The sequence below is a fragment of the Ptychodera flava genome, chromosome 16, assembly GCF_041260155.1.
Source record: "Ptychodera flava strain L36383 chromosome 16, AS_Pfla_20210202, whole genome shotgun sequence".
In the NCBI taxonomy this organism is placed as follows: Eukaryota; Metazoa; Hemichordata; class Enteropneusta; family Ptychoderidae; genus Ptychodera; species Ptychodera flava.
This window is the reverse complement of record NC_091943.1, coordinates 34,892,274-34,906,450: the sequence shown is the minus strand read 5'-3', so window position 1 is coordinate 34,906,450 and position 14,177 is coordinate 34,892,274. Positions and strand designations below refer to the sequence as shown.

The 14,177-nt window shown below is 37.3% G+C and overlaps 1 protein-coding gene across 2 annotated transcripts in view; it reads left to right on the top strand.

Annotated features, from left to right (window-relative positions):
* LOC139114692 (ubiquitin carboxyl-terminal hydrolase 44-A-like) overlaps nt 1-13,445 on the top strand; it is a 38,089-nt gene extending 24,644 nt beyond the window's left edge. For both annotated transcript variants that reach the window (XM_070676562.1, XM_070676561.1), the window contains exons 7-14: nt 855-988; nt 1,434-1,583; nt 4,406-4,612; nt 6,977-7,029; nt 7,875-8,052; nt 8,507-8,659; nt 9,400-9,446; nt 10,380-13,445. In XM_070676562.1, coding sequence (XP_070532663.1) covers nt 855-988; nt 1,434-1,583; nt 4,406-4,612; nt 6,977-7,029; nt 7,875-8,052; nt 8,507-8,659; nt 9,400-9,446; nt 10,380-10,534 — 1,077 coding nt within the window. In that variant the 3' untranslated portion in view covers nt 10,535-13,445. The remainder of the gene's footprint in view (nt 1-854; nt 989-1,433; nt 1,584-4,405; nt 4,613-6,976; nt 7,030-7,874; nt 8,053-8,506; nt 8,660-9,399; nt 9,447-10,379) is intronic.
* Nucleotides 13,446-14,177: the final 732 nt, after the last annotated feature.

Sequence of the window (14,177 nt, the reverse complement as noted above, 5' to 3'; positions counted from 1 at the left end):
CATTTGAAACAGTTTTCATGAAATTGTTGATTGTTATTATTGTAATGCAGCCCTTAGAAAATATTTGTCTAGTACAAAGCTGTTCCTAATCAAGACCAAAATAAACTCTGACGTTCATGAGAGTTCCCTTGTGTACTAGGTAATTTCATCTAATTTTATGCCGACTCAATAGAAGTGTTAACAATTCCATCTTCTAAGAAAAGAAGACACTCAAAGGTCGTTGCAAATGTAAACAAGTATAGCTATCTTCATGGATGAGTGCTTTCTACATGCAAGTGATTTGTCTGGCTGTTGTTGAAGCAAATTGAATTTAAATATTCAAACTTTGCTCAGTTGAACCAGGTTCATGTATAATGATTTGTCTGTTTGTTCAAACAAGATAGAGACGTTTCAGGTAGTGTGAATAACCCTTTCTGTGTTGTCACACATCCGGTAATAGAATGCTCTCTATAGTTGATGTGAGCAGGAGTGAAGATTTATACACACACACAACATTTTGCATGAATCGTTAGTAACCTAGGGAGTCATGAGGGGGGTAGAGTTAAGAACAGAATACCAGTATGTTGCTGGTTTCCTTAGGGAAATCTTCTCAATCTACTGATGTGCAGCAGCTCAGAATGTCATATCTGATTGGCACATTTTAATTGTTTACAGCAGATTCGCTGTTTGGAAAGTGTTCCTCCATAAACTGTAGGCCAACCAATGAGCCATAATCTTCCAGGATGCTCTCCACATTGCCCTTTTTTGGTTTGCATCCAAAAGGTCTTGTCTGCAAATCTTCATTTATGCCCCTGTCTTGGCTGTTGCACTTGATTGTGGCAAACGCTATTAGAGAAAGAAAAATGTCATTGCAGGAAGTTGAAACTCCGAGAAATAAACGACGGGCAGGTACATCAAGACAATCAAAGAATGGAGGTCTAAGTGGTGGATCATCTACAGCCAGTGAAAATTGGAAATACAAAGATCCCAAAACATTAAAAAGCAATGTGTAAGTCTATATCTATGCCTTTGTCATTATCTTTGTTTTAATAATAAATGATGGATGATGATCCATTAATATAATTTGAGCTTATGTATGAGTGGGTGAAATGGCTTTTCAAATCACCCTCGGGATGTTCTCTTCTTGTTTTCGTCCTTGATTACAAATGAATTTTCAATTCCTCTGTATAGAGTACGAAGACGATTGAAATTAATAACAGTTGTGATCGTTTCTATGACATCATTTACAAATGCAACTCTACTCTTGTATTGTAGAACATATGGAAATGTGGCTCCAATTTCTTGCAAGCCGAGTGTAAATGTTGCAATGTTGTATCATTTGTAATTCACCATGAAACAAAATATAATGCACAAAGAAGAAAATGGATGAATATTGGCCATGTCATTATGACTTCCATCATAATGGTCTTTCATTTTTCAATTTTTACCTGCAGTTCTCTGTGTCATGAGTTACATGCATTGTTCCGGGTAATGTGGTCTGGTAAATGGGCCATTGTCTCACCGCATGCAATACTGAGTTCAATTTGGAGACTTATACCATCATTCAAAGGATATTCACAACAAGACGCCCAAGAATTCCTTTGGTAAGTTATTAGGAAATTCCCAAAGTTGCAAACATGCTTTGTTTGATTTTGTTCATCTATCATAGTGTGACTGTTTCCATAGTGATATCTTATCTCTTTTAACTTGTTGTCATGCAATAATTACTTCATGAGCTTTTGTAACGACCTGTATTATTCCACTAATGTACTTAGTTTTGTACCTAATGATGCATATAAGATGTATTGTTTACAGCTTGATCTATAATAGGTCTCCGGATTCTTGTTTGATAGGCACATGTAATCTTTTTTCGCTGATGTTGTAATATGCCCAAGGTGTCTCTTGAGATGGTAACATTACTACTGTTCTGTGTGTCATCGTCAGTTTTCAGGGATGGCATATTATGCCTTAGGTGTCTCTTGTGATGGTAACGTCTCTGCTTTTCTATGTGTCATCCTCAGACACAAAATTTTCATCAACAGCCAAATTGAAATCGTTCCTCTTATGAGGTACAGATGCAAATATGAGGAAAGTGTTTATGTTAATATCCACAAACCCTTCTCAGTATTCGTGAAATTCAGTGTGCTCAATTTAACCTCAAAAAGATTTAGGAACTTTTTTAGTCCCCACGGACACCGTCCGGGGGGACTTATAGGTTTGGTCATGTCCGTGCGTGCGTGCGTCCGTCCGTGCATCCGTGCGTCCGTCCGTTCACGCAGATATCTCTGAGATGCCTGGAGCGATTTCATTCAAACTTGATACAAGGATTACTTCATATGTCATACAGATGCACGTCAATTTGTTTTGTGATACGATCCAATATGGCCGCCAGGCGGCCATTTTATTACGATTTTTTCATGTACAGAGCCATAACTCAGGCAAGTTCCAACCGATTTTATTCAAAGTTGGTACAAGGACATTGACCAATGTCATACAGATGCACGTCAATTTGTTTTGTGATACGATCCAATATGGCCGCCAGGCGGCCATTTTATTACGATTTTTTCATGTACAAAGCCATTACTCAGGCATGTGTCGACCGATTGTATTCAGAGTTGGTACAAGGACATTGACCAATGTCATAGATATGCACATCAATTTGTTTTGTGATACGATCCAATATGGCCACCAGGCAGCCATTTTATTACAATTTTTTCATATACAGAGCCATAACTCAGGCATATCTCAACCGATTTTATTCAAAGTTGGTACAAGGACATTGACCTATGTCATACATATGCAAGTCAATCTGTTTTGTGATACGATCCAATATGGCCGCCAGGCGGCCATTTTATTACGATTTTTTCATGTACAGAGCCATTTGTCAGGCATATCCGCATGTTTCGACCAATTTTATTCAAAGTTGGTACAAGGACATCAACCAATGTCATAGCTATGCACATCAATTTGTTTTGTGATGCGATCCAATATGGCCACTGTGCGACCATTTTGTTACGATTTTTTTCATGTCCTGAACCATAACTCAGACGTGTATCAAGCGAATTCATTGAAAAGTATTTTTATCACAGACCTAATGAAGAGGACTCTATCCTCTTTGAGGACCTGTAATCAAAATACCCATTAACAAGTGGGGACTGTGTCATCAACGATGACTTGTTCTGTCATTCGTTATGTTATTTGGATAAAGTTGATATTTCTACATTAAAAAAATCTTAGGAAGACAGCATCGTATTGTCAAAAGATAGAGGATTTAAAGTTGCAACAGAATGAAAACACTTCCAGAGACATCATCACCGTTAGTAATTCAGGTACAAAGATAAGCATGCAAGTAGGCATGACATTGTTTTGTTGCTCATTCATTAATTGAAGTTCAAGAGGCCCAATGTTTGTAGATTGTGCCTATGAAACTTCAATTTCTTAAAGTTTGAATTGACAATTGCAGTATACATGGCTCGTGTGACAGTAGTATTGCAACATATGAGTACAGTGTTGAATCAATGACCAATCTATTTTCATGCAATAAAAATTCTTCAAAATTTTCCCCTGTCAAAATCTGATGTCCAGTGATTCTTACTGATGTCGAAGTAGAGAAGTACAGTCACGTTTATTATACTTGGGTTTCCCAGTCATGTTAACAGGGTTCCCTTAGCATAACAAAGCAATCATGTTAGGTTCCCAGACTATGTTCCTGTGTTCCCTAAACCTTGACAAAAAACACTGCATGACAAAAGAAATACTGGCCCGCAATGGATGTTGAGCCCAAAATACTGTTCAATATCCACATGTGGTTAAGAAGACACACAAGTTACTGTATTGATTTAATTTTCTGCTGTCAATCCAGTAGTTGGACACAAGGCAACAGGAAGGTCATGATCAATATGATGCTATCAATACTGGGATTGAAAAGTTTCTCTTTCACTCTTTAACCCCCATTTGCCTGTGTATAACTCCACCTGCCCTGTTCAACACCATTGGAATGTACCAAAATGTGGCTGTGAAAGGGTTAAAACAATGTCTGCTTCTACTCCATTGTCTGCTTCTACCCCTAGTTGTATGTGCCAGAAAAATAGTGTCACATTGTTTTGAATACAACATTCTGATATAGGACTATTTGTTAGAGATAGGACTGTAGAGGACTTTGAAAATATAAAATTTGGCAATGCTTAAGTATAATTGGTCTCCCTCAATATCAAGGTATGATTCATGCTTATCCCTAAGGGGTATTCATATTAATTTCTAATGAAAGGTACCCCTAGGTATACCATTACTAACGTGCAGAATGTTTTACCTACTGTCCTTCAGGTACACCAAGGGCTATACTGTACTGCTGTAAAATAAATACCTTTGAAAGAATCCATATTTGTACAAGTAGGTAATGCTGTTATTTTTGCCTGTTTTATTTCAGTGAGCTGCTGGACAAATTGAATTCTGAGTTACACTTTGCAGTGTCATCCACCGTGCTGGGTCATCCCGACCCTACAATGCTTCCAAGTGAAATCATCAGCAGCAGTTTTCAGGGTGAATTAGTCAGCCAGGTTACTTGTCTTCAATGCAACCATCAGTCCAACACATACGAACCATTCTGGGATCTTTCACTGGAATTCCCAAAGCGGTAAGAAATGTCCTCTCTCCAGTACATTATTCAAAATTGCTCAGAGTACATCTCATTTCAGAAAGTCATATTGTCAGATTGTGGATTTATGTAGTTTTTACAATTGACGCAAATGTGCCATTAAAATCAATAGGTGTCAGTTGATGTTATCCCTTTCCAAATAAGAGATGTTTTGTGTGAATTAATTTTATGAGTCTACCAAGTCTATGAATGTCAGATGTTTTATGAGCGCCACTTAGTGATAATGCTAGTGGTATATTGGTTGTTAAATTGTAAGTTAATGGCCTGTTTGTTCAATTGCTTGTGCACTTGATTTTAAAATATCAACGTCACTTGCTACAGGGATGGCACCAACCGTGTTCTCACATGATTGAAATCACTTTGTCACCTTTCTCACTGCCTTCTCTCCCTGAAAAAAACTGAAAATAAGTAAAAAATTGAAGTCTTGAATTGAACATGCAAGAAAGATATAAAACTCAGAATGTAACCATGACATCAGTCTTAACGTTAAAACATGCATTACAATATGTGGAGCAGTTATTCTCAGTGGTGAGGAGATGTGATAATTGCAAGGCTGCGGTGAGTCACTGCACAGAGTGATTCAGCAAAAAAAAGGCTTAATTGCTCTGAAGAGTGCTTTATCAGGATTCTGTTGTAAGTTGTTGCAAAGCATTAGTATATTTACATAGACAGTAAAAAAATCAGGGTTAAAGAGGCAATCCTGGGTCTCAAAGTTAACACAGTGAGAATGACAGAAAAAACAACTTGGTGTCAAAGAGGTCACCATTGTTGATAATTGATCAGAAGGGAAGTTAAGTCAGTGCCATCCAAGTGAAATGAGAGCATCCAGACTGCATATGTGTGAAAGAAATAGCATACTGTCCTTGTGTGAACTCTAAAGTTGTCAATGAAGAAATACAGATCGAGCTGCTGCACAGTACAATAAATTACCCACAGTTCTGTTGCTTTGTACCAACAACCTTATTTTTCTTACAACTTTTTCAGTTCAATAGGAAAGCAATAATGTTCAGCCTCTAGATAATTGATTAATTATATTTATTAAAAGTATGTTTAGATATTTCAGTATAAATTTCAGAAACTGTTAAATGACCGTAAAAGACACATTCTGCAGGTGCTACAAATGCAATACTTTTTGGAAGCCAGTAATGACAAACGGAAGGGGTCATTCATTGTGAAAAGTCAGCATGTAAATTTCTTTTGTCCTTTGTATTTTGAAAAAAATATCCTTTTGTTTCGTAAAACAGGTTCAACTAGTCTCCCTACTTTACATCACAGTATTCTGTATGGCTGAGGACGCAATCAGTAGAAAATTTTACAAAACTGCTATCTCCCCTCTGAATCAAGCATACTTTTTCTGAATCATTTAAAATTGAAATTGAGAAGAATGGTGTCCTTAAATACATTTTCAGATTTTTGAAAACTAGTCTATGAATCTATGTACACATGGGAGACATGTTAGACTTCACTGAGGAATCTCTAATGGTACAAATCATGATGAATTATGGGAAATGTCCAGTACTGTGAGCTGTTGCTATGGGCAAGAAATACAACATGCCAAGTGTAGCCATACTGAATTCTGTCACAAAACACATTAGCCCAAATGTAATCACATAAGTATTCTTGTTATGAAAGTAATTGCAGTCTCTTTTAACAAAAATGCACAGTTGAAAAGAAATCTGTCTCGTCAAACTAAATGTGTGCTAAGCTGGTATTGTTCTTCAGGATGTCTTCATGTGCGGCATATCACTCAAATTATCAGGTTAAATGTGCCAGTGAGACAGGGGAAGCTGGTGAGACTGTTAAAATGTGAATATTCAGTGGTTTCAGTTTCAGAGAATATCATCCAGTTTTCGGTGTTCAAATATAACTATTATGCTGAAAAATGTTGAATTTCATGGAATTCAACCTTTTCTTGTAGACTCACTGAATAACCAGTGCACATAGAATGGACTAAAAACTATTTACAATACATCCCCTGTGGCATAGATGGAATTGTATTAGTGACCATGGGACCTGCTTTGCAATTACTCTATCCTCAATACTATCAGACATTTGTAACATGAACACTGTAAACGTTGAGGAGTGAATGACATCCATGTACTTACAAAATCTCAGACATGCTTCATTTTGTGTACAAGTGGATGCAAAATAAACGATCTTTGGTTTGAGACTCAGCAGAATGGAAACAAAGGCCCTCCTTGTACACTATTTAGCTCTGAAAGAACTGAATACACGCAATATCTCTGAAATTTGATTTGCTGTAGTTATTCCCGCAGTGTTGAGTGCTTACTAAGTGATGAGTTTTTTTGCACACATTTCATAAATCGTTTATTTGATTTGCAGATACCAGTGTGGAAGAGGAACAGAATTGTCAACAGAAAGCTGTCATAATGTTGGTATGTTATATTTTGCTCACATGTACAATGTGCTACTTAAGGATAAAAAGCATTTTTGAAAAAAGGATTAAGCAGCCTGAATCACTCCTGAAATTCAATTGATGTTGGATATTACATGGAGACATAAATTAATTACAACATTGGATAGTTCTGTAATTGCTGAAAATCACACACAAGTGATGTGTTGAACTTAACACATCATGTTCTTGCTTGGTGTGCAAGTGTCTATGTGGCCCTACAGTAAGACCAAGCAAATTTTAGTCAGTGTAAATCACTTATCAATTCAATGAAGCCATAGGTGTTTAAATTACTCACAAAATATGTTTATGAATTTTTACATCGGTGATGCTGTTGTAATGAAAATGTGAAAAGAGTGAGTTTACAAATGGATGCCTTTTGAGAGAGTGTATGGGTTACCTGGCCACCAAGTGGGTACTTTTTATCACGAAGCATCTTGATAAGTATTTGATTGGACAGCCTCCATTTTTGAAACAATTGTCTCACAGATGATGTATGTGACCTCCCTTGGCAAAGTGCACAGCGTGTTTACTCTTGCTTTCAAATTGCCAGAGAGGTCAACTTTCACAAGAAATTGACAAATTGATGGGGAAGTACCATCACTAGGATATTAGCAGTAATAATGTCAATATTGAGACTGTCTCAAGTGTCTCCGCTCAACTCGTGATTTGGGGGTGACATCTTACAGCAAAAGCGAAGCAAACTCCATTCAAAGTCAACCATTATAATTAGTCACTCAAGGAATCTTTTTTTTTCATTCTGAATGGCAGACCTGAAACAAAAGAGCTTGTATCACTTAAGTGTAAATTGTTTCTCTCTTTCAATAGAAATGTTAGCAACATTTACAGAAGTGGAGAAGTTAGAAGGCAGAGTCTATGAATGCGAGAAATGCAACAAAAAGAGACGATCTGTGTCGAATAAACCTGTGATAAGATGTGAAGCCAGCAAACAACTACTTATAACCAAATTACCTCAAGTGTTAAGACTTCACCTCAAGAGATTTAGGTGAGTATTCTGCCTCGGCTGTGTATGTTCTTGTTGTAAAAAATCCTGTATTGCTTGTAAATTGACATACATCTGTAGTTTTCTTTCTTCAGACTGGTGCAGACTCTTAATTATGCATACAAAGGAAAACATGAACCTGTAATGAGAGAATGTCAGTGAATAACCTTCACCTTCAGTTTTCTATGTTACCAAAGTATGGTATGACATTGATTGAATTATTCATTGTCAATATTGCTTCAGGATGGATCAGCTTTCCCTCACAAAACACCTCTGTCACTAGAGGGCGCCATTCATGTTGTGCAGACGGTTGAGAGGAATTATGAAATTATTGAACTTAACATAAGATTTTATTTAAATAGAGTTAACAGAATAATTTTTCACTTGTTTTTGATGTTATATCAAGCAATATAATTACAATAAAAATGTTGAATAATGTGTCCCTATTTCCTTACAGATGGTCAGGTCGAATGCACCGAGAGAAAATAAATGTGCATGTGGACTTTGATCAAGAGTTAGACATGAAAAGTTACTGCTCACCAACAGTTGACTGCAGTGATGGTTCCAATTTATATCAATTAGTAGCTGTAGTGATTCACCATGGTAGAGGGTAAGTGCTTTTTCACTTAGTGCTAGAATGAATCTTAACCCTTTCACTGTATGTCTCCATGTATGGAGGCTCAACTTTCCTATAGAAAATACCAGGGTTTGGCAAAATCATTGTTGTGAAGAGTGAAACACATGGCTCTCTCAAAAGTAGCGATGTCAATAGCATCAAAAATGTTTCTGCAGGTGAGGTTCCACAGAACAAATGGCAATTTTTGGATTGCAATATCTCAAGAAATAATGCATTGATTTTCATAATTTTTCAATCTTTTTGCTCCCTGTTATAAAGGTGTGCATGTGACCAAATTTGAAGGGATGGGGTAAAAATTAAGGATTAAATACTTCACTATGTTCTCACCCTTACCACATTATCACACATAACTAGAGAATGTCTGTTTTCTATCATACTGCATTCTACACCACATTTTACTAATGCATACAGTGCATTTTCTACCATGTAATAACGCAGGTTGATATCATGAGAAGGGATACATAAAAATAATATTTATACTTCGAGGTAATTGCCTGTCATCAGTCTTTGCTAGTCATCACTCTCCATTTTCACAAGGACACTAAGAAATGTTCCAATCTTTCGTAACTTTCTTGTTTTAGAAACTTTGCAATCAAAATAGATGAAGTCTACGCAACATATAGAAATTATGCAAATTATATCTAGTAAAAAAGAACATGATGAAAGTTAACTGTCACAAGACTAACAAAAAACTCCTTTCCATCACTTGACAGGTTTGGTTCTGGTCATTATACAGCATATTGCTGGAATGCAGAAGGAGGTAAGACATCAGTAGCCCCCTCAGTGTTCACATCATTGAGTTGTAAACTTTTGACATTAGGGGAAGGCTACATTAACTTGCATGGTACCTGAAACCCGAGTTCTTGCCTGACCAACTCGGGTGACAAACAGAAGACTTTTGATCCCCAAGGTGTGAATGTTCCATTGTTATGTTTATCTAATCCAGCTGGTGCCATTGTAGTGCCATTGTAGGAAAGGCAGGTCTGTGAAATTGATCCTCTAGAGAAGTCAGGTATTCCTAAGTTAATGGAGGTTTCCCTAATGACAGATGTAACCCAAGGCAACCATTGTTGACTGTGCCACTAGAATGCAGTTTTCTGTTAATGTTTGGTAATAAAAACAACTACCTATGTTGGTTGGTGAACGTTGCCAGGGCAATAGTCTTGGGCTGCCGTGACTTTTATTGAGGGAAAGATTTGTTGCACAACACTGTCAGGACATTATCTGTCCATCACAGGCAAGAATACTGTCCTTTTTATGAACAATGGAATTACCACTGTAGGCTTGAGTAAGGTCTGGTTGTCTGTCATTAGAGATAAACCAGGGAACTGTGTGACACAAAGATAGGGTTTCAGTCCATCGTGGATGGGAGGACTGTGTCATGAGTGTTGTAATACCTTTAATGGACAGTAAAGTCTGTTGTGGCCAGGTGTCTTAGGTGGGACGGTTCAATCATGGACGGGGGGGGGGGGGGGGGGGGGGGGGGGAATTGTCTTGCAGAGGTAACGGTAAAATCCCTGAGGATTGGGTACTACAATGCTCTGCATCATACATTAATGTGATTCTTTGTATCGCATAGCATTTGAACTTTATTTAAAGTGTCAAACAATATCGCTTTCCAAAATCCATTTCTGTTTTTTGTTGTTAATTCTAAAGTGGCTGCTATTAATGTACTTACTGACTTGGTTTCCAGGCTTCTGGGTACACTGCAACGACTCTAGACTGGACCTCTGCTCCATAGAAGATGTTACCGCATGTCAAGCATACATACTGTTTTACACACAAAAGAAGCTACAATCCACGGCAAGCCACGGTGACAACAGTCAGACTGACAACAATGCTCTGTAGTTGGATAAAGCCAACATGCCACAGACGTATGACTTGTGAAAATGTTCAAAAAGGAATATAAGTTAGTAATAGTCTGCCAACACCATGTGACTAGCCAATCACTTGTTTCGCTGTGGTTAACTTTAGCATGTGATTGCACGCCCAGATGAAGTGAAGCATGAAATCCAGGTGGCCAGCCAAAAATAAGACACATTTATTTCCTGTAAGCTTGGACCAGCAGTTTCCATAGACGTGTGATTTACAAGAAAAGTTCTTGAATGTGGCACACCACTGAACAAGTATCCACAGTGATATCATTGTCCTTGCATCTGCTATGGCTGTAAGAAGACAATCAACAAACCAGCAGCATATTACAATGTGTAGAATCTTGTATATCGCGACCCCATTCCCCCTTCTATTCTTGTTCTTGTGAACTCTGAACTTACTGGACTCAATGCCCCTGTTAACTTATGCTTCATATGCCGTTACACTGCCATTAATGTGCTGACAAGACATCAGTTGTGTAGATTTCCTTTTGTAATGTTACTTGAAGTCATATTGATTGGTACAGACATCGCAGTCCACTCTTTGTCACAGCAAAAAGCAATAACTGTAGCGTGCAGCTCAGTTTATATGATATATTCCAAATGTTACCTGATATCCCGACCCCAATTAGGAATTTAGCCGCAAAAGTCCCCAACACCATTGCAACCTAATCTACAGTGATTTGTATAGGAATTTCATACTTCTGTCTCGTATTGGTCAGTTTCTTTATGAAATCAGTTTGCAGAACGCATAGCTCCAGTTGTATGAATGGGTGGAAGGTGTAAGAAAAGGCCACCTAAGGTTGTGATTATATAATATTGGTACATGTAATACAAAATAAGGCCACCTAAGGTCATAATTTTATATTATGTGTACGCTGTAATACAAAAACGTCTGTCAACGTATGTGTTCATGAGGAAGACTGACCACCACTTCCTTTTATGTATTCATCCCATGTGTTTCACGAAAATTTGCTCTAAAAGGGTTTTATTGCACACTTCCCAAAAGGCGTTATGAGATACAGTCGGACTGTGCTATATTTCCATCATGCCAAAATGATTTACATGAGGTTATTAGGATATCACTGCTTTCTAGGAATGTAGTCCTGGAAATTTTTAATGTTTTATCAAATTTTATGAAAATCCTAGAAAAGAAAACATGGGAATAGATTGGTATGGGCCTGAATTTCAAACAGAAAGTTATAAAGTAATCATTTTCCTTTCTTTCTTTTAAAGTTTCTCTTGTTTAAAAATATGACCTAAAAACCTATCAAAAGGCTTTTACAAATATAAGCCTGACTGACCTAATATGTTTCCCCTTTCTGTCAAATATTTTGATTTTTAAGCATACAAAAATCTCTGTATTATTTCTAAAACAAAACTACATAGGAAGAACTGGCAATACGGGACAAGAAAAAAATCTCATGTTCAAATTTTTTAAAATTCAGTTCATTTAAATGGTTGTTTTGATAGTTTGGAAAACAACATTAGCTTATAGAGTGTGTGAACTGAACAGCACACATCATTGAAATCAGGAAGTCGGAGAGAAGGAGAGCTGAAAGATTCAAAACAAATACAGAATAGACTACAATACAATACTGCAAGAAAACATGAATCTGGCCTTACACATCAGTGCTGGCAGTAGATAGTTTTCCTCTTTTGCAGTGTATGATAAAACCATACACTTCAGAGGGACCAATATAATAGTGAACTTTGTGTGATTGTGAAAGAGAGTCTGTGTAGCTGTGTTTCTATAATATTGAATAGTGAGCCATGTGTTTGTGTTAGTTGTACATTTTATATTATAATTGTAGTCTTGTTCTTTGTCGACTTTTTATATCGTCCAAGGGAACATGTTGTTATTATCATCATTGATATACCTGTTTTCATAAAGTTCTTCCGTTTGTATTTTCATTGGTTTTGCTCACAGCATCAAGATAAGGTAATGCTTTCTCACATAGTTCCATCATAGTTAAATGTAGAGACAAATAGAATTAATTGTATTAGAAGCCCCATGTCTTGCGCTTTCTTTCCTATCTCTTCTTTACAACCTTTGACTGCTGAAAGAATAATCTCGTTGAATTTCAGCATGGTATCAGGAATATCCCCCTGATTATTTGCAGTCTGGATATTTCCAACACACCCAGTGTAGGCTAGGGTGAGGGATGGGCTAGAGTAGCTGTTCAGTTGGTTAATGTTCAGGGGATGACTGTCGTAGAACCTAAAGGATGACTTACTGTCATATGAAATGCTGCTTATCTACAGAACTGCATTCTGAGGAGGATGTATACTTCTTTGACAATTAACTGTGTGCATCAGTCTTCATTCTTGACCTGTGCTGAAGTGTACAAGATACACTGTCACCAGATAAAGTGAACAATATGAACATTCATAAATGAAACGGCATACAAACTAAATCACAAAAGTCAAACAGACCAGTGAACAGAGCCATGTTAAACAAATACATCAATAGAGGAAAATCTTTCCTTTAAACATTTATAAAAAACCTGCTCCGATAGAACACTGGTATTTATGAAAATATTTTTGTATTTATTGCACTCAAGCAGCTATAACGAATCCCACACAATGATGTGTATATCAGCTTGTCAAAAAATGTCCTAGCCATGTGCATCGTTTGTGATCTGCTGACAGTAAGGATACCAGTGTTTGACTAGAGTGGAGATAGGAAAGTCTGCTCATGTTTCAGTTTGATTGCTTTTAAAAGTCATGGGATGTTTTGTGCAGCTGTACATACTGAAAAAGCCAAAATGTAAGTCACGGTTGCTTGCTACATTGCCATTATCTTTTTATTGAAATTTATGACAAGATTTGTTGCGCTGTCATTGTTTCATTATGGTTTTATTAATAAAGCAATCTTGGGAAATGTATTTCTGTCACTTCATATTTCCTTCAACCCCCGTATATGCTCCCTCAGTTGTATGACTGTTGGTCAATTTTATCTCAGGATTACACCAACCATTGAAGTTGGCCTATCATTTTATTCTGGTTATGAGATTGAAGTCTCAGTTATTTTGGCAAGAGCAAACCAACATCCCTGTTGCTACTTTTGCTGTACATTCAACATTGAATGTCTGTGCTGCTAAAAAAGCTGATTTCAAGAAATGTCCCCAGAACTGTTTTAATGGGAGGTGGGGCCTGGGGCTGCCAGACTTTCTTGTCGATAAACATTGCCCTTTTCTCTTCCCAGAATGAATGTCGAGCAAATGTGAAGCAAATTAAGCATTTGATGCAGGTTCGATTTCACCAGTTTTGTAGTTTTCCGATCACTGCAAGACTTTGCCAAATTAACTTTGGTTGCATCCCTTCTATTAATGAAGCGACTACTGCCATGGTCACTGGTTTCGGTATGGCTACCACTTTAAAATTTTGAATATGCACAAGGATGTTGAAATTTGTTGTGCATAGCAACAGACCCACTGTAATGGGTCCCATATGCACAGCTGCAGACAGGACCACTCCCTCCCCCTGGTTATTTGACAAAGATGGTAAGTAAGAGCATAGGGTCTATGGTGAGAGCTGTTCAGTTCTGCCTTCCATACCTATTTCCAAAGTATTCCCTCCAAAGTCTAGTCATCACTTTCTACTCTCAATGTGATGGA